Below are 21038 nucleotides of genomic sequence, written 5' to 3'. Positions count from 1 at the left end.
CTCGCTCTACCTCTTGAGCCACATGCCTCCCCGTTATGGTGTTTGACACTCTCCCCCTGGGTTCTCTGATCCTCAATTTTTCCGGTCTACTGTATGCATCCTCGAGTAAGAAGTTCAATCCCAAACCTCTTTTTATCTGTCCTGCCATCTCCTAAAGTCAATTTTGCTTTGGGATCAAAGCATTATGCAAAATAATCCTCATCTTGAAAGTGTTATCTCTTAGTAATTACCCCCGTCTGTCTGTCTGTCTGTCTGTCCCTGCAGGTGTTTTTAAGAGATGAGTCGGACCGTTCACGGCAGGGGCCGGAGCCCCCAGCGCAGGCCCACATCAGCGGACCCTCAGCCCAGCTCTGAGGCCTCCTTCCTGGGCTGCTTCTGAGGGACGCCCCCCTGGTGTCCTCTGACCACGGCCCGACGTCCAGCCCACCTGAGGGGAGATGACAGACAGGAAGAGCTGCTGATCTGCCCAGACGGGAGGAGGAGGAGGGCGAGAGGGGTAGCGGGTGTGTGTGTGTTTGTGTGTGTGTGTGTGTGTGTGTGTGTGTGTGTGTGTGTGTGTGTGTGTGTGTGTGCGTGTGTGTGTGTGTGTGTGTGTGCACACGCACGTTGGTCAGACCAAATCCTCTTAGACGTTGGCTGAGCTAAGGACTGCAGTGAGAGAGTGAGCGAGCGAGAGAGAGAGTTATAAGAGATACAGATAAAGTGAAAGGGTAAATACTGAAGATTAGATCGTAAGCCGTTGGATCCGCCAGCCCGGACCCCCTTACCAGACTCCCCGGGCCCAGGGAGGTGCAGCGGGAGCCGGGGCAGGCCTGGAGCATCACCGGGGACGGTTGGCGTGGCGATGGGGGTCATGGTGACCTAAAGTAAATGGCTGCTCCTCCGCTTCACTCAGCGCCTCTTCCTGCCGCTCAGCCCTCCTCCTCCTCTTGCTCCTCACGCTCCCTCTTCGCCCCTCGTGTACCCCGGCCTCCGGCAGCATGGTGGGCGCCGCCGCGGGCGTCTGGAGGCTGGTGCGCGGCATGCGCCAGCTGGAGCTGCACCGGCTGGTCCTGGTGCTCATCTTCTTCTGCCTGCTCTCCATGGCCTGCCTGGCCTACTACGTCTCCAACAACCCCAAGATCAAGGAGGCCCCGCCCATGCCCTTCAGTGACTGCGGCGGGGGGCCGGGCCTGGCGGCGGCGCCGGGCGGGGGCGGGGCCAGCACGGAGGGCGGGCCGGGCGGCCAGCGGGCCCCCCTGTACCTGCCCCCCCGTAACGGCCGCCTGCGTATGGTGAAGGCGGTGGACACGTCGCGCGCCGAGCCCGTGGTGCTGGTGTTCGTGGAGAGCGTCTACTCCCAGCTGGGCCAGGAGATCGTGGCCATCCTGGAGTCGAGCCGCTTCCGCTACCGGACGGAGATCGCCCCGGGGAAGGGCGACATGCCCACGCTGACGCTGCACAACCGCGGCCGCTACGCGCTGGTCATCTACGAGAACCTGCTCAAGTACGTCAACCTGGACGCCTGGAACCGCGACCTGCTGGACAAGTACTGCGCGGAGTACGGCGTGGGCGTGATCGGCTTCTTCAAGGCCAACGAGAACTCCCTGCACAGCGCGCAGCTCAAGGGCTTCCCGCTCTTCCTGCACTCACACCTGGGCCTGCGGGACTACCGCATCAACCCCGGCGCCCCGCTGCTGTACGTCACGCGGCCCAACCAGGTGGAGCAGGGCCCGCTGCCGGGCGACGACTGGACCGTGTTCCAGTCCAACCACTCCACCTACGAGCCCGTGCTGCTCGCCAGCGCCAAGGCGGCGGACGCGCTGGCGTTCGCGGCGCCGCCCAGCTCGCTGAACGGCGCCGGCCGGAACCTCCACGCCACCGTGGTGCAGGACCTGGGGCTGCTGGACGGGATCCAGCGGGTCCTGTTCGGGAACAACCTCAACTACTGGCTCCACAAGCTGATCTTCGTGGACGCCATCGCCTACCTAACGGGGCGCCGGCTGTGTCTTACCCTGGAGAGGCACATCCTGGTCGATGTGGACGATATCTTTGTGGGCAAGGAGGGGACGCGCATGAAGGTGTCCGACGTGGAGGTGAGCGGGGTGGGGGTCGCGCGTGCTTTGGTAGAGATGTTGCCGATGCTATTTTCTTCCTTCGCCAATTCCGATTCCTGAATTTGAGTATCGGCCGATACCATGTATATACCAATTTCAGGATCTAGCATTGGAACTACTAATAGCACTTGTTCTTTTTGAAGGGTTCTCTTACGGTGACGGCATTGTACAGTCTGTTCACTTACTTTCGACAAAATATCTGTTCAGAACTAGATCATTTACATTTATAATAGTAATACATTTGTATTATTTTAGCGTGAGCATCCTTTCACGACTCGGTAGCTAGGAAGCACGTAGTTCGGGGATGACGCGTTTCAGATTCCGACTTTCCACCTCCGACCGTTAACGAACGAAGCTTAACATCGCAGGGTTAGTGATGATCCCTGCCTGTGTAGCTAACGAGCTAGTCATCTGATGTTATCGGATCGGCGCGTGGACTCGCATACTCACCGATACCCGATGCTGCATTTTAGGCAGTAATCTGAAGAATTTCCAATGCTGTTACCGTTATCGGAACAACTCTAGTTCTGGGTGCTGCGTTTTCCTGTTCTGTATAAGGGCGGAGGATTGTTCTCGTAACTGAGCACCGGTTGGCTGGGAATGTGGAGAGAAATGTTCACCGTGCCGATGCCAAGCACAGGCTGTGCTGCCAGGTCCTTCCCCTTAACGGAGCACCCTTACCCTGCAGTACTCTGTGTTGTCAGGGCTCCTGGTAGGAGGGTGGGAGAGGAGGGTGGAGGGCGGAGGGTGGAGGGCGGCCGCTGGACTACTCAGGGAGCTGGGTGCTAAGAGCCACTGGGGAACGACCAGAAAAGCTCATTAGTTACAAATTATTGGAAATAATGGAGGGATTAGTGTGTGTGTGTGTGTGTGTGTGTGTGTGTGTGTGTGTGTGTGTGTGTGTGTGTGTGTGTGTGTGTGTGTGTGTGTGTGTGTGTGTGTGTGTGTGTGTGTGTGTGTGTGTGTGTGTGTGTGTGTGTGTGTCAGTCAGTAGGAGCTGAGCTTTAGCAGTCTGTGTAACTTTCCAGAAGTCAGCCAACCTGTTAATTGTCAGCGCTGGTATTTGGCAGGGTTGCTGGTTCGAGTGTTTGCTCACAGCCCAGGAAGGCAGAGGAAGTGGTGAGCAGAGGGTCATGGCGTCTGTTCACCACCGCTGAGGAGGGCGTCGGAGACGTTTGGTTTATATAGCAGCAGGACAAAAGATGGATCTTTTAGAATTGGCATTGGCAAAAGATGCTTTTTAAATTATTATCATTATTGGCAACTTTAATATTTTCTGCATATGTTTGTATTCATATCAGCATATTGTTACTTTATTTGTATTGGCATACGTTAACTTGGAATTATTAAGACTTATGTTAACCACACTGCAAGCATTGGCATCGAAAGTCTAACGGTCTTTTCATGTTTAATTTGTGAGCTCATTAGGGATTCCTTCTATCACAAGTAGAAATTGCAATGTAGATTACTTGGAATTTAGTAGGGTAGAAGTGATTTTGCATGATTCTTCTATAGTATATGCCCTAAATTCTACACTCGTAGTCTACATGCTGCTCTATGTGTAAACTCTACGTACGGCTCTATGTATGCACTCTATATTCTGCTCTATGTATTCAGTTTGTATTCTTCTATTCGTTAGACACTGTACACATTGTGATTCCCTTCTTGCCAGGCTGTGATCTCTGCTTCGACACCACACCTGCTGAATATCTCACCTTCTGACATGCACACACGCACACATGCACACACACTCATGCAGACGCTTGAGTGTGTGTTTAATTCACAAAAAAAAACAGTAATGAAACAAAGTGTGAGATGTATCGGAGGTCTGATCTCAAAGGGTTATGTTGTTCCAAGGTAGATGTTGACACCCTCTCCCCTTACCTCACCTCACCTCCCTCTCCCCTCCCCTGACCCCCTTCTCTCCTCTCCCCTCCCCTCATCTCACTTCCCCTCACCCCTCTCCTCTCCTCCCCTCTTCTCTCCTCCCCTCTTCTCTCCTCCCCTCCTCCCTCCCCCTCTCTGGAGTGATGGATCCTCTCAGGTGGCCATCTGGTGTCTGTTCAGCCACCAGTCACCTGCTGGAGGCCTTGCACCTGATGTCATCACACTTGATTAATATTTCACCAGCTTGTTACGGTATTAAATAACCACATCACAGTCCTGCCAACGTAGTGCTCCACCCCCCCCCCTCCCCAATACCCCATGGGGTCTAGCAGCCCATCCCTGAGTGGGGGGTCCTTTATAGAGTTGTGGAGACAGGAAGTCGTGGTCGCTCGTCCTGTTGTTTCTGAACGACCTTGGGATGGGGAGGATGAGGAGAGCAGATGGTCGGGGTCAGGCGTCATGGTAACCACCCTAACCTCGCCGTGCTGTGCGCCTGCGTGCTCTGCCGTACCTCCTGCACCTTGGCCAGCCTCTGCTCTGGCTCCTCCTCCTCGTTCTTGCCCTCATTCTCCTTTAATGCTCTCCTGCTCCCCTTCGTCCTCTGTCACTTCGCTCTCTTCCTCTTCCTCCTCTTCACTGTTCCTCCTCTTTCTTCTTCCTCCTATTTGCTCTCTTCCTCTCCTTCCTCCTCTCTCACCCTCCCCTCCTCCTCAGCTTTTTCTCCTATCATGGAGGAGCTAGCTAGTGTGTTTAGAGTGCAGTCACTCTCCAGCTTCTGCAAAATACTCAAGTAGTCCATAGTTCAGCTAGACTGCATTGCCTCCCCCCTCCCCCCCCCCCCCTCTCTGCCCCCCTCCCCCTCTCCACACTCATTGTGTGTTGTACGTCCTTGCACTTGATTATAATACTTAGCATTGTAGAGTATTATCCTAGCTATCTTTCTTGTATACGGGGAATGGGTTAAACTAGAAATTGTAAGTGCTTGGCCCTTGGTTCTATGTACATCCTTATTGTACCGACAGCGTAAATTGTTCTTTCTCTTTCTTCTGACATATGTAATTATTTTAAATTGCTTTTGATAAATGCGTCTGCTCAACACCCTAAATGAAAATGTACACTTCCATGAGTGTTATGTGTCCCTAGCATGTGTCTGTACACCACCATCCTGCTTTTATTCCTGTTGGGAAGGGGCTATTTTCTCTTTGAGGCTCCCTGATAATCCAAACACGTTATTTCAGGGTTTTTGTTAGCTTGTTGTTTTTGGCCAAAGAGGAATCGTGTTTAGCATGGGCATCTTATTATCTCCTCTGCCTCCGTGTGCAAGGCGTATAAAACATAGCAGGGGTTGGAGAGGACTGGAGACTGAACCTAATCAATATTAACCACCAGCAGAAGCCCTCGCTCTTTGAAGGTAACTGCAGAGTTTTGGCCCAAATTGGATGGAGAGCGTGGTGTTAATGGGATCGGCCAAACGGGGCTGAATTAGAGCAGGAAATAGAATGGATGCCCGGAGGTGATGAACAAGTGAAGGGACTGAACAACACAGGATAAGATGGCTTACATAGGGATTAAATTGTGGCTATTATCATACTGAGAGTGATTATAACTTCTGTTCATTATCCTACAAATGTATTAACTTACATTATCACGCAGAATGATTAACTTATTCACTTATTTATTGCCATACAGGCTGATTATCATTTCATTCTCATACAGATTGATCAACTCTTGTTCATTATCATACAGGCTGATTATCTGGTCATTATCATGCAGACTGATTACGAGTCTTGACTGTCTCACAGTATTTGACAGTGGTTATTTGTTCATTATCCCTTTATGGGTTAAAAATATAAAGTGGTTATTTGTTCATTATCACATGTTCTTGGTTGATGTGGTATTTACTCATTATCACATGTTCTGGGTTTAAAGTGGTTATCTGTTCATTATCGTACGACTTGATAATTCCATGTTAAAGTATGTTCATTAATGTGTTCATTATCATGCTAAAGTGTTGCCACTAGTTGTTGTTGTCGCCTCTGGGCTACAGTCTGCTCGTCTGCCTCGAGCCGCTGTATGGGTTTGTGATTCTGAGGCTGTTGGTGGAAACGACCACATAAAAAATACCCATGTATCTCCTTCGTCTCTCACTCTTAGTATCGTCTCTCACTCTTAGTATCACCCGTCTAGCGAGCGTCGATGGACTCCCACCTCTGGTGGTGTCGACTTCCTTTGTTGTCTGAAATTACCTTTAAACCGAGAGGTGAATCTGGGGTGTCTGGTTGCTTTCGTCTGCAGAACCCATTCTTGAAATGAATTCAGGGAAACCTTTTTTTTTTTTTGCAATAAAAGAACGGAGAGGTCTGAAAAATAGTGAAAGTTTAAGGTCTGAAGAAACGTTTATATTCTGACTGTAATGGATCCGCTATGAATATGAATGAGTCCCTCTCTGAGGAACATTCACTCTGTGCGAATGGAACTCGAACCGTTCAACACATCCATCTTAGTTTGGGTTTCATTCCCCCAAAGGATTTATTAGACGCCGTGTTAAGCACAGTAAAGTCGAACGTTTTAGGGAAAGGTACCTTTTAGTTTCTGAGGACTCGCAGTTGCTGTGCAGAACAGTAAATAGACCAGTGTGTCAGCTAGTGGTGGCTGGGTGTTCAACACTCTGCTGATCACTAATCTAGCTGATCACTAACCCTGCTGAACACTAACACTGATCAATCACCCTCCTGATCAATCATCATGCTGATCATTAACCCTGCACTAATCCTCTCCCTGGTAGCTCTGAACCTCTTAAACGTTAAAAGCACCTAAAAACACCTTTCAAATGGGACTTAAAAGTGTTTAGTGAAGCGCTTGGAGCAGATCAGGAACCGATGAGTCATTCAGCTGAAAATGGTTTTCCATCTGAACTGATTGATCTACCGCAGGTCTGGCTACTCGCAGCTTCAGAGATGCAGTTATTATGATTAATTTTATGTTTCAGTTTACTGATGATGGGCATTCACTACATTTAACTTTACACACGTTAGCAGCAGCCACTGCAGAAAAGGCAGTCACCTCCTCCTCAGTTAGACAAACCAGTTCCCAAAGCTGCAGGCAGTAGGGGCTGGAACATCACCACACGTTTTCCATGTCCTCCAACCCTCATTAATCACCAGCACACTCCCTGTGCAGGCTCTCTGCCAATCAGATTACACCTTAAACAAACAACACCACGCGCCGGCCACAGACGAGCACGACGCAGCCCTGGCCGCCGCAGGCTGCCTTTACTGAGCCACCGACTGAGACTCAGACAGGAGCACCAGGCCTGCCTCTCCCCAGCTGGGGACCCAGTCCTTCTCCTGTCCCTCCTCCTGCTCCCTCTCCTCCTGCTCCGGCTGCTGCTGCTCCTCCTCCCCCTGCTGCTCCTCATCCTCCTCCTGTCCATCCTACTCCTCATGCTCCTCATGCTCCTCCTTCTGCTCCTCTTCCCTCTGCTCCTCCTCCTCCTGCTCCTCCTCCTCATCATGCTCCTGCTCCTCCTCCTCCTCATGCTCCTCCTCCTGCTCCTCCACCTCATGCCATCCATCCAACTCCTCCTCCTCCTCCTCCTGCTCCTCCGCCTCCTCATGCTTCTCCTCCTGCTCCTCCTCCTCCTCCTGCTCCTCCTCATGCTCCTCCTCCTGCTCCTCCTCCTCCTGCTCCTCCTGCTCCTCCTCCTCCTCATGCTCCTCCTCCTGCTCCTCCTCCTGCTCCTCCTCCTCCTGCTCCTCCTCCTCATGCTCCTCCTCATGCTCCTCCTCATGCTCCTCCTCCTCCTCCTCCTCCTGCTCCTCCTCCTCATCATGCTCCTGCTCCTCCTCATGCTCCTCCTCCTCCTGCTCCTCCACCTCATGCCGTCCATCCAACTCCTCCGGCTCCTGCTGCTGCTGCTGCTCCTCCTCCTCTTCCCTCTGCTCCTTCTCCTTGTCCTGCTCCTCCGTGGGCTGTAGATCCTCCTCTAATTATCACCCTGGAATAACGGGCATCCCAGCAGCTTTTTAAATCAAGATAATGGTCCTCTGGGTGCCATGGCGACGTAAACTGAATCATGGGAAGTAAACCCTGCGAAGCCCCCACGCCTCAGATGGCAGTGGTCCGGTTCTTTCCAATCTTATGTCTCTCTCTGTCTCTCTCTCTCCGGACTTTCTCTCCGGCTGACTCCATCTCTCACTTTTTGAGTGTCTTTCTATTAGAGTCTGTCTTTCTCGCTCTTGCTCTCGCTCTCTCTCTCTCCGACCCACTGTCTCTCCCACTCTCATTGCTTATTGATAAAGTCTTGTTGAGGGGGGAAGGCCCTAGAACAAATACACACACACGCGTGGCGTGGCCAGGGCTACACTACACGCGCGCTGCCACGCGGTCAGGGGTAAACTACACACACCCGCTGGAGCGACAACAAACAAAAACAGGTCGTCCTCCTCTGTACTTGGACTCACTTAACACGTAAGCCTTCTTGTTTCTCACTCGCTCTTCCCTTCATCTTCTGCCTTCTCCTGCCAAGACACACAGAAGACCCCCCCCCCCCTGCACTGCTCGCTCTGGAACCAGAGTGGAAACTCTCTCTCGCTGTCTCTCTCCCCCTCGCTGTCTCCCTGTGTCTCTCTGCCTTAATTCTCTCTTTTTTCCGTCGTGCCCTGAGGTTTTTTTCATTGGCAGGGAAGAAAAGGTTGAGTCTGACACAGAGCTTGGCTTCGGAAAACACACACTCACACACACACACACACGCACACGCACACACACGCGACTGATAATCTGCTTCAATTAAGTGCGGAGGGTTTGGGCAGAACTATGGCGGGGTGCTTGGAGGATTAGTTGAACACACACACCACTCTGCCCGCCTGCTTCAGCTCCTCCCTGTCCTCATGAATACAGATTCACCAGACGCTGGTGTAACTCGACTGTGTGTATTCATATCCACTTCTGAACAGAGCACGCATAACTTGAATGAATTAGAGTTTCCTCGAGCCTAAGGTCATGAGGACAGAGACTTAAGGCTTCGCTTGACCTTGAACTGGGTTGAACTCTGCATTGGATTGGCTGCAGAACATGAGTGTGATTGGTTGGTTTGTTTTGTGGTTCCCAGGCCTTACTGAACACTCAGAACAAGCTGAGGTCCCTGGTTCCCAACTTCACCTTCAACCTGGGCTTTTCCGGAAAGTTCTTCCACACAGGTGAGTGGGTCCTGGCTGAGCCCCCTGACACAGCACACACCACAATCAGTTATGCATAATTTTGACTTTTCATAATAACACATTTTCTTATGCTTTTTTCACATAAGCTATGAGCGTGTGTTTAACCCAGAAATAACAATTTGAGTCCATATCTATAGGGAGGGGGATGAGTGGGAGGGGGTTAGGGTGAGCGATTTAGGGTGAGTGGGAAGGGTTTATGGTGAGTGGTAGGGGTTGACGCAAACAATTTGTGAGGGTCATGTTTTCAATTTTATGTTAATCTTACAGATTTATGTAAATAGTCCTGAAATGATTTCAGGTACATGTCATTAAAGCTGCACTATATGACATTTTTACTGTGGAATATATCTGAAATAACGAGGGCATTATCCTCCATTGTTTTAATCTTCCCTCTTTTCGCCTCTGGTGGAGTTGAAGCCTTAGTTAAAAATGGTACATAGTACCAGATTTGAAGTTGTCAAGTCTGAAAAAATTTTTTTTATTCTTTGCTCCCTACTGGCTAAATACAGCAGTTACATGGAAAAGTACGGAGACTGACAGTGAATCATTGGTTTAGTTTTAGAAAAATGTACATATGCCTCCAAGGGAAAAAAAAAATAAATCTTTAAAGTGTGAGGACAATATATGGTATACTTAAGTTTCAGTATATATACAGCATAACTTCTGTATAGAAAATGTTATTATTGTTTGCTTGTACTTTGTTAGTTATTTGTTTAATATGTGAATAATTGTATGTTGTAAAATTTGAAAAATCAGTAAATATATTTCTCCAAAAAAAAAAAAGGTACACAGTGCAGCTTTAAGGAGCAGGTAGGGGCTGGCGGTCACCTTGATGTAGGGTGCCCTCATGTCGGGAGGGTGTGTCTAACCTATTCCCCTGCCCCCCAGGGACGGACGAGGAGGACGAGGGCGACGACATGCTACTGAAGCACCGGCGGGAGCTGTGGTGGTTCCCCCACATGTGGAGCCACATGCAGCCCCACCTGTTCCACAACGTCACCGTGCTGGCAGAGCAGATGAGGCTCAACATGCTGTTCGCCCAGGTGAGGGCGGGGGTGGTATATTAGAGCTGTGTGTTTGTGTGTGTGTGTGTGTGTGTGTGTGTTATAATAGGGTTGTGCGTGTTGTAAGTTAGAGCTGTGCAGTTTGTGTGTGTTGGTGGTACACTAGAGGTGTGTGTTTGTGTCTGTGGTATACTAGGGTTCTGCAGGGTGTGTGTGTGTGTGTGTGTGTGTGTGCGTGTGTGTGCGTGCGTGCGTGCGATACTACAGTTCACACCCTGTGTGTGTGGTATATTGGCGTTGTGCAGTGTTCAGAGTAGCGCCAGCTGTGATGAAGAACCCCACCCTCTAGATACCCATGATGCAACAGCAATTTACCTTCTGCTCTGCACCTCGGATGATTATGCTAGAGAGTGTGTGCCCACAAACACCTTCACTGCCACAACGCCAACCTCACAATATTGGGCCCATGAGGTGTGTGTGTGTGTGTGTGTGTGTAATGTGTGTGGTTTTCCCTGGGTGAGTGATAGGCACACAACTTGTATTTTGTATTTTTATTTTGGAGAAAAGTTTTCTTATTAAGGATTTTGTTTTCACAAAGAGGGAGGGGAGGGGAGAACGATTGTAGGGAGAGGGAGAGGGGCAGGGAGGCAGGGAGAGAGGCAGGGAGAGGTAGAGAGAGGCAGGGAGAGGTAGAGAGAGGCAGGGAGAGGTAGAGAGAGGCGAAAAGATGCAGAGTTTAATGATCCTTGAAGCTTGGCTCCTAACCCACCCAAATCCTCTGTGAACAAACCACCACATCTCCCCTGCTCTGTCCTTATTCAAACACACACACAGATACACACCTATACACACACATATGCACACACACACACACACACACACACACACACACACACACACACACACACACACACACACACACACACACACACACACACACACACACACACACACGAGTAGACGCGTAGACAGGTAGAGGTTGAATAATAGATAGGCCAGTGGTGCGTTAAAGATGCAAGACTGATGGAAAAGTGCTTTATTTGTCTGTCTGGACAGAGATGAATGTGTTGTCCTGGCTGGCTAATTCAAACCAGTGGTGGAGCTCTACTGCCCCCCAGTGGAGGGTTTTAATTTAGCATCTTCTTTCTTTGTCATGTTTGCATTGATTCTGTCATAATTTTAATGATCCATCTTCTTTCATTTATTTTACTATTTGTCTCCCCTCTACCCCTCTCTACCCCTCCCCTCTTCCTCCCTCTATCCCTCCCCTCTTCCTCCCTCTATCCCTCCCCTCTTCCTCTCTCTATCCCTCCCCTCTTCCTCCCTCTATCCCTCCCCTCTTCCTCCCTCTATCCCTCCCCTCTTCCTCCCTCTATCCCTCCTCTCTTCCTCCCTCTATGCCTTCCCCCTCTCTTCCTCCCTCTCTCTCCCCTCCCCCGTCTCCAGGAGCACGGGATCCCCACTGACATGGGCTACGCGGTGGCGCCCCACCACTCGGGGGTGTACCCGGTCCACAGCCAGCTGTACGAGGCCTGGAAGACGGTGTGGGCCATCCAGGTCACCAGCACCGAGGAGTACCCCCACCTGCGACCCGCGCGCTACCGCCGCGGCTTCATCCACAGCGGCATACAGGTCGGCCCCACTGGAATCCACCCTACAGCTACACTAGAGCTACACTGGATCTACACTGGATCTACACTGGATCCACACTGGATCCACACTGGATCTACACTGGATCCACCCTACAGTTACACTAGAGCTACACTGGAGCTACACTGGAGCTACACTGGAGCTACACTGGAGCTACACTGGAGCTACACTAGAGCTACACTAGAGCTACACTAGAGCCACACTGGATCCACACTGGAGCTACACTGGATCCACACCACGGCTACACTAGAGCTACACTGGAGCTACACTAGACCTACACTAGAGCTACACTGGATCTACACTAGAGCTACACTGGATCAACACTACAGCTACACTGGAGCTACACTAGAGCTACACTGGATCTACACAACTACCACTATCTACACTAGAGCTACACTAGATCTACGCTCTACTAGAAATGTCTGCAGTGGTGCTCGGAGGGTGGAGAGACGGCATGGCTACCTTTAGTTTTTTTTAATATTTTTATTTATTTCTAAAGTCTTAGTGTATACCTATATTTATATTCTATTTCATATTCAACACACGCATTCATTCACACTCACACCAGTGTGTCGCTGATCAAATCGCTTATTAAAGATGCTGAATCTATTTTTAGCAATAATAGACGGATGTGCAGTTTCCCCGGTGTTAGAAAGACGTTGTTGCCCCTTATGCTAAGTGTGTGTGTGTGTGTGTGTGTGTGTGTGTGTGTGTAGGTGCTGCCCCGCCAGACGTGCGGTCTGTTCACACACACCATCTTCTACAACGAGTACCCCGGGGGGTCCAAGGAGCTGGACAAGAGCATCAGGGGGGGCGAGCTCTTCCTCACCGTGCTCCTCAACCCGGTAACACACACAAACACACAAACTATAACGCACACGCACGCTTTACACACACAAATGATGTACACACAAACACAAACTATAAACACACACGCGCGCGCGCTCTTTGCTCTATACACACAGTGATACAAGCCCAGCGCCTGAAGGAAGAGTAGTGGTATTGATCGCTCCACATTGTGAACCCTCACTGCACCATCAGTCCAGCCGCTCGCTAGAGGCTCCTCTGCTGGCTGGGTGGGCTGCGACCACCCTGCTCCTCGTGTATTGATCGTGTGAATAAGTGATCCAGCCGGAGCTGAGATGATATGGATTGTTGATAAATGATACATGTGGATGGATAGAGATGTATCTGAGCCCCCTTCTATCCCCGCCGTCCCCTCATGTTTCTACAGTTCTTGGTATTTTTTTTTGGCTTAGCCTTTCATAGAACTTTGTTGTTTCCTTTGTTGAGTTTTTAATCCACTTCGGCGATCATAAATATTTATACTCCATGCCAACGCAGCTCTTTTGAGTTGGATTGGATATATAGAGGATTGATGGTTATTTAGATGGAGGGATGAATAGACAGATGAATGGTTGGAGCTTTAATGGATTGCTAAATATAATGGATGGATGTATAAATAGATAATAAATGGATGCGTGGCTGCCCTGGACAAAGGGATGTAGGGATGGATGTAAAGGGGTGGATGTAGGGATCCGTGTCATAGAGGAGTACAGAAAGGTTTCTATCAATGATCGATGCAGGGAGAGCGGGTCAATCAGTAACCTAGACTGCAGTCCACACACACTCTGAGGATAACGGCACATGATCACAACTCTGATATCTTTATTGACATTTTATTATTGAGTGTAGAAACAACGTACATGTATTTAGACGGATGGGTATCCATGTTTAGATATATCATTGAGTTTCAGTATCAAGAACCTAGTTTAAAATCACAGTGAACATCAGAATGGCAGCGGTGCATTTGAGACCAACACCTTCTCCTCCTCTCCACCCTCCAGATCAGCATCTTCATGACCCACCTGTCCAACTACGGCAACGACCGGCTGGGCCTGTACACCTTCGAGTCCCTGGTGAAGTTCGTCCAGTGCTGGACCAACCTCAGGCTGCAGACCCTGCCCCCCATCCAGCTGGCCGAGAAGTACTTCCAGATCTTCCCCCAGGAACGGGATCCTCTGTGGCAGGTCAGGACCGGGTCCACGCCCCACCGGGTTTAAGGCAGACGGGTCGGAGGGGTCTATATAGTTTATTTTTAGAATATGGATATGTATGTATTAGTTGTATGTATTTGCTGACTAAGTGATATGTCTCGGCAACTACTATTAATCACCCAGTGTGGCACAATATGCCATATCATATCATGCCGCACTGGGTGATTAATCGCTTTTATCCAAAGCGACTTACAAAGTACATTTGTAAAAAGAAATAGAAACAACAATATATCACTGTCGGTACATAAAGGATGTTCATAGAACCACTTTATCACAATCGCTAGGTTAACCCAATCCCCGTTGTAACAAGGATAGCTAGAATAAGATGCTACACAATGCTAAGTACTATTTTAAGTGCAAGGACGTACAACATACAATAAGTGCCTAGCTGAGTCCTTAATGTGTCATTTGCCAGGTTCACTGGGATATTGTGCGTGGATATATCAGGGTTAAGTAATGTGTGGAAGCAGAACCACAGAGATGTATGATGTTGGGTTTGCAAACGTTTTCAGACCTGAACATAGGGTTCTGGTTCCCATAAGGCTCTGTACAGGTCCTGATCATGTGTATTGTGTCTCCTCTCCAGAACCCGTGTCATGACAAGAGACACAAAGACATCTGGTCCAAGGAGAAGACCTGCGACAGACTCCCCAAGTTCCTCGTCATCGGGCCCCAGAAAACAGGCAAGGCTCTCTCCGATGCCCGTCTGTCGGGGCATTAACCTTACTGCACTATTTTCATAATTCATAGAGAGGTCAGGACTCTGCAGGGCTGGTGTGTTCCACACTCACCATGGTTTCAATCAGAACTTGCGTTTTAAATGACCCGATGGCCACCACCAGAAATAACATTACAATGCTGCTGCTGATATGAAGTAAATTTACTTAAAGGGGTTCCAAATAATGCAATGTGTTGATTGAATAAATAAATAAATACATTTGTAACAACCTTGCGGTACGCCACCTTCAATTGAGACTGAATGTGTTTCAACAGGCACCACGGCCCTCCACTCGTTCCTGAGCCTCCACCCAGCCATCACCAGCTCCTTCCCCAGCCCCGTCACTTTCGAGGAGATCCAGTTCTTCAGCGGGCCAAACTACGACAACGGCATCGACTGGTGAGGGCTCAACCGTACGCTGAGCACTCAGAACCAGCTCAATATATGTAGCTACAGGAACTTTAAGGTCCATATCCACGTTAACTCAATACAGGTACAACACTGTACAGACAAAACTCTCATTATTCACCACAGGTCTTATTGGAACTGTTTCCACAGACGAGCCAAGACTCACAGCAACTCTTGAATCCAATACATTGTATCGAATGACATCGTCAATAAAGTTTTTAGACGTCGTATTTGATCTAGATTGAAGCGAACCCAACGCCCATCATTGGATGATTTATTATCTGTAACATCTGAGGTTGGGGTGGATCTCCACATTTAAGAAGGCCTCCTCAGCGTCTTCATGTCCGTGTTCCCCTCCTCCCCCTCAGGTACATGGACTTCTTCCCCTTCCCCTCCAACGTCAGCACGGACTTCATGTTCGAGAAGAGCGCCAACTACTTCGACACGGAGCTGGTGCCCAAGCGGGCCGCCGCCCTGCTGCCCCGAGCCAAGATCCTGGCCGTGCTCATCAGCCCCTCGGACCGGGCCTACTCCTGGTACCAGGTCAGACCCAGATCCAGAACCAGTAGAGAGACAGGGCCGCAAACACGTTACAAAGTAGGTAGAGGTATCTGCGGTTCAACGAGAGCTCTGCGATAAAGGGGAACCCCGCAGACAGTGTAGCGTTGGGGTTATCCAGTGTTTGACTCCCAGCCCGAGGGTTCTGGGTTCAATCCCTGATGTCCACAGTCTGCCTGTAGGCTGCCCTGAGCAACACACCCCCTACTCCTAACTGCTCCTCAATTGCACGTATCAGTAAAATATGAGTCACTGATATCCACTTTTTGCTAAGTTGTAGCAAGTAAGGATGTTCATAGAACCAAGTGCCAAGCAGTAACAATCACTGGGTTAACCCTTTCCCCGTATACAACAAAGATAGCTAGGATAAGATGCTACAAGGCTAGGTACTATTTTTAAATGCCAGTACAACATACAATAAGTGAGTACATGAAGTGGCAGCAGCAGGGCTTTCGACTTGGTGGGGAACGCGCGGTTCTCTTTGAGTGGAGCTCCAGCCCTCCTCTCGGAGTGGGTGCAGCAGAGCAGAGATGAAGTGGTGAGGAGGAGATTTAACATGCAGCGTCCGTGAGGTGGGCCGGGACCCCAGGAGGTGCGGTTCACACAAGTGATTAAACAGAATCGTTCATTAGGTAATTTCACCGCTAATCAGCCAATCTGCCTTTTAGAGCAGTCACAACTCGGGGCCGCACAGCTGGGAGCAGACCTGTTGCTATGGCGATGTATCATCACCCAGCCAAGCGCAGGATCCTGTCCTTTAATTACAGGATGAACACGGGGGCTGATTAGACACTGACTGTATAGACATACACCGACAGAACTGCACTCCATCCAGACCTACATGTATAGACCTACACTGCATAGACCTACGCTGTTAAGATCTACATGTATGGAACAATGCTGTATGACTTGCATGTTCTGTAGTGTGTATGTTTGTTCTGTAGTGTGTGTGTGTGTGTATGTTTGTTCTGTTGTGTGTGTGTGTGTGTGTGTGTGTGTGTGTGTGTGTGTGTGTGTGTGTGTGTGTGTGTGTGTGTGTGTGTGTGTGTGTGTGTGTGTGTGTGTGTGTGTGTGTGTGTCTGTGTTCTGTAGTGGGTGTGTTTGTAGTATGTGTGTGTTCTGTCGACATGTACGTTTAGTAGTGTGTGTGTTCTGTAGTGTGTGCGTTCAGAAGTGTGAATGCAGTGTGTGTGTGTTCTGTAGTGTGTGTGTGTGTTCTGTCGTGTGGTCTAAGGTGTGTTTCTCTGGGGTCCTCAGCACCAAAGGGCCCACCGCGACCCGGCCGCCCTGAACAACACCTTCCACGCGGTGGTGACGGCCGGCCCCCAGGGGCCCCGCGACGTCCTGGCCCTGCAGAGACGCTGCCTCCGGCCCGGGACCTACGCAGCACACCTGGAGCGCTGGCTGCAGCACTACCAGCCCAGCCAGGTGAGCCCCGCCCTCTGACACGCCCATAGGCCACGCCCATTCTGGTCACGCCCAGTCTGGTCCCTCACCTTGGGGGGGGGGGCGGGACCGGAAATGAGCCAGGGGCCGGGAGCCGTCTCAGTCAGCCCAGACAGTTAAGCTCGGAACTGAATTCTCCCGGCGCATTTCACCCACAAAGAGCTGAAAAATTAGAGTCCAATGATCGCTCTTAAAACGCTCCTACTTTAGCTCCGCTGCCGTCGGCGTCGCCCACGGTAACAGCGCTGACGTCTGCCATGTTGTCGTCTTCGGTGGTTCGTCCTGAACCTCTCAGCTGGCAGAACCATTAACGAGGAAATGAGCTGAAACGGTTCTGAGAGGAGCGGAGACGCCTCGACATCACAACCACTCAACCTTTCAGGGGACGTGATATCACTCATGCTGATGAAGCCATTCAGGGTGGAGAGCTTGGCGGCACGTCCCTCTGCGGGGCCATTCATTTCTGTACTATTTTGTGGGAAAATCCACGTTCTGATCAAGGTCTGTTTTCAGCCTTGTTGGTCAGCCATGTTCCTGACCCAGTCTAGTCACTGGTCAGGGAGTTCAACCCCCAGAGAGAAGATGCTGGGTTCGATGGCCCGCAAAACGACTTAAGCTTGTCTGAATTCACTGCAAGTGGTTTGGATGAAGGCGTGACAAGAGAGTGTCTCTGTCTCTCTGTCTCTTGATGCACTGACTAGTGTCTGTCTGTCTGTCTGTCTGTCTGTCTGTCTGTCTGTCTGTCTGTCTGTCTGTCTGTCTGTCTGTCTGTCTGTCTGTAGATGAACTTGACTAGATTGTGTCTCTCTGTCTGTAGATGCACTGACTAGTTAGCCTGGGTAGCCCCGCCCATTCTTCCGGCGAATTGAGTTCGCCCCCTGCACATGGGTTCTGGAGAAGAGCAATGCATTTCTTTCTGCTTCCGATGCATATTTGCGGGAGCCAATCACAAAGCTGGCTTTTCCCGTTGGCACGCTATTGGCTGGTTTAACGCAATGGCGACAGGGAAGCGACGGCAAGCAGCCAATCGTGTGCAGATTGGCTTGGTCTGGGGAAGCTGCCGTCATTTTCTGGTAATAGCCGGGCTACCGACTAGTGTCTGTCTGTCTGTCTGTCTGTCTGTCTGTCTGTCTGTCTGTCTGTCTGTCTGTCTGTCTGTCTGTCTGTCTGTGCAGATGCACTGACGAGTGTCTGTCTCTCTGTCTGCACATGGCTGATGTCCCTCTGTCTGTCTGTAGATGCACATGGTGGATGGCTCTCTGCTGCGCTCCAACCCCGCACTGGTGATGGAGGCCATTCAGAGGTTCCTGGGGATCAGCCCCACCTTCAACTACACCCAGGCCCTGGTGTAAGTTACTACACATTTACACTAATACTACTACAACCCCACCTTCGACTACACCCAGGCTCTGGATGTAGTGAAGTAGTACTAGTACACATATATACTAGTACTACTTCTCTTACGATTCTTGTTCTACTCAAGAAGTGTTTCTCTGTCATGTTAGTAACCTGTGTGTGTCTCTCTCGCTCTCGCTCTCTCTCTCTCTCTCTCTCTCTCTCTCTCTCTCTCTCTTTTTATGCTCTCTCTCTCTCTCTCTCTTTTTATGCTCGCTCTCTCTCTCTCTTTTTATGCTCTCTCTCTCTCTTTTTATGCTCTCTCTCTCTCTCTCTCTCTTTTTATGCTCTCTCTCTCTCTCTCTCTCTCTTTTTATGCTCTCTCTCTCTCTCTCTTTTTATGCTCTCTCTCTCTTTTTATGCTCTCTCTCTCTCTCTCTCTTTTTATGCTCTCTCTCTTTCTTTTTATGCTCTCTCTCTCTCTCTCTCTCTCTCTTTTTATGCTCTCTCTCTCTCTTTTTATGCTCTCTCTCTCTCTCTCTCTTTTTATGCTCTCTCTCTCTCTCTCTCTCTTTTTATGCTCTCTCTCTCTCTCAGGTTCGATGAGACCAAGGGCTTCTGGTGTCAGAAGACGGAGGGCGGCCGGCCCAAGTGTCTGGGGAAGAGCAAGGGGAGGAAGTACCCCGAGATGAACGCTGAGGTACTCGCTGTTTAATATAGTACCTAGTAATGTTTAATATAGTACCCTGAGGTACCTTAAAATAGTACCTAGTACTATTTAATATAATACCTAATAGTATTTAATGAAGTATCCGGATGGTAGTACTTCGAGTATTTATTGTGGTAGTTATTATTTAATGTGCTTGTAGTCTCTGATATTCAAAATGAATTGACCAAAGCAGTTCTGTGCAGATCCACTCATCTGTTATTGTGTGTGTGTGTGTGTGTGTGTGTGTGTGTGTGTGTGCGTCCCTGTATGTGTGGGGGCAGACGCGAGCCTTCCTGGCAGAGTACTACCGAGAACACAACACAGAACTCCTCCGGCTGCTGAACCGGCTCGGCCAATCACAGCCCGGCTGGCTGAGGGAAGAGCTCCAGGGGACCAGTAGAAGCTGAGGGGGCCCCCAGGCCACGCCCCCATCCTGCCCAGACCCACAGGAGCCGCGGGCCCCCGCCGGGCCCCGGCCGTGGGAACACACACAGACCCGGACTCTCGCCGTTTGTGACTCCAAACAACAATAACCACAACAGGAAGTTCAACATTGGACTTTTATTGTGAAGGACAGGACAGGCTCCTCCCGTTACCAAGTTGACGGTCCCTCTTCATAGGAAAGGAAAGAAGGGGGGGGACTGGGCTGAAGAAGAGGAGGAGCCACGAGGATGAGGACGGCTCTTCGTCTAAAAACATTTCCTGTCTGTTAGCAAAATAAAAGCGCAGCAGCGGCGTCTTAAGCAGCCTTACCCGCAGGAAGTCCTGCCACGCGGACGCAGCGACTGTCAAAGTAACAGCGCGCCTCTCCAGGAGATTGATTGTAAAGCCTATGTACATTTTGTTTATTTTATTTTTGAAACCGGCTGCTGTGTGTTGCGGGAGGGGGGGGGGGGGGGGGTGTAAGGGGATGTGGGGGAACTTAAGGAACAGACTTAATCAAGACGGTTTCCACACTTAACCTCCCGCTGAAACCCCTCAAACAAAGGCAGCATTAGTTTTTTATTTGAGTTTTCTATGACATACGGCCAGTGGTACGTTCTATATTCAGACTCGCAGCGCCTCGGTCTCATGTGGTCATAAGAGAGGGGGTGAACTGATGAACTCATTACTGTACAGCGAGCCACTTAGCTCCGAGAGAGAAGAAGAGGAGAGGTGGATGTCTCCTTCTCCTCCGAGAGAGCAGAGGAGAGGTGGATGTCTCCTTCTCCTCCGAGAGAGGAGAGGAGATAAGGGAAGGAGACGGGAGAGGAGATAAGGGAAGGAGACAGGAGAGGGGAGGTGGATGTCTCCTTCCAGAACCCTTACTGTTGCCGTTCCGGATCCTCACTATACAGAAACCTACAGTTTTATTTTTTTATGTTCAGTGCAGAGGAAGTGATGTCAGAGGGAGCCTCGAGTGAGAGCGGGAACGGACTCGAACCGTGAAGCTGCTGTTCTCTCCTCCTGTTCTCGTTTTATACAGACGTGGTAACAGGCCCAGCCCATCACTGTATCAAGATAATAAACACATAGAGGTTGGAAATACCGCACGCCTCGTCTCTGCCTTCTTTACGCAATTTATGAACACAACCGAAAAAGTTACAGAATATTATTTTAATATTTTCCCCATTTTCACACCGAGATTATAACAATGAAAGATGATATAAGATATAAGTTTTATTTGTCACAGACAAAGTCACTCGTGTACAGCTAGAAGTGAAATGCTTACTTTGACTGCAAAGTATGAGTTAATTTACTAGTACATTAAAAAAATGGAGCACATTAAAATTTAAATTGAATCCTGGCATGTGAAACTTCATATAAAGGTACGGATTACAGTACTAAAGAGTTGAATAGGAAGCGGCATATGGTTAAAGTGACTTAATCGTGATGATTACAGCTAACGGCTCATGAAAACCCAAAATGTATCTCTGGAAAGAATCTATAATATATCGGGGTACGGGGTACA

The 21038-nt window shown here is 49.8% G+C and overlaps 1 protein-coding gene across 1 annotated transcript in view; it reads left to right on the top strand.

Moving 5' to 3' along the window:
* ndst2a (N-deacetylase/N-sulfotransferase (heparan glucosaminyl) 2a) overlaps positions 1-20616 on the top strand; it is a 79411-nt gene extending 58795 nt beyond the window's left edge. Inside the window, exons 3-15 of the mRNA XM_060073036.1 lie at positions 265-2075; positions 9094-9181; positions 10091-10245; positions 11653-11838; positions 12573-12701; positions 13704-13886; positions 14500-14596; positions 14907-15030; positions 15408-15582; positions 16855-17025; positions 18282-18391; positions 18976-19078; positions 19369-20616. Coding sequence (XP_059929019.1) covers positions 981-2075; positions 9094-9181; positions 10091-10245; positions 11653-11838; positions 12573-12701; positions 13704-13886; positions 14500-14596; positions 14907-15030; positions 15408-15582; positions 16855-17025; positions 18282-18391; positions 18976-19078; positions 19369-19494 — 2742 coding nt within the window. The 5' untranslated portion in view covers positions 265-980 and the 3' untranslated portion in view covers positions 19495-20616. The remainder of the gene's footprint in view (positions 1-264; positions 2076-9093; positions 9182-10090; positions 10246-11652; positions 11839-12572; positions 12702-13703; positions 13887-14499; positions 14597-14906; positions 15031-15407; positions 15583-16854; positions 17026-18281; positions 18392-18975; positions 19079-19368) is intronic.
* The last annotated feature ends 422 nt before the right edge of the window (positions 20617-21038 follow it).

This window comes from Gadus macrocephalus, chromosome 15 (genome assembly GCF_031168955.1).
Source record: "Gadus macrocephalus chromosome 15, ASM3116895v1".
NCBI classification, from domain to species: Eukaryota; Metazoa; Chordata; class Actinopteri; order Gadiformes; family Gadidae; genus Gadus; species Gadus macrocephalus.
This window is presented reverse-complemented; position numbering and strand designations above follow the sequence as displayed.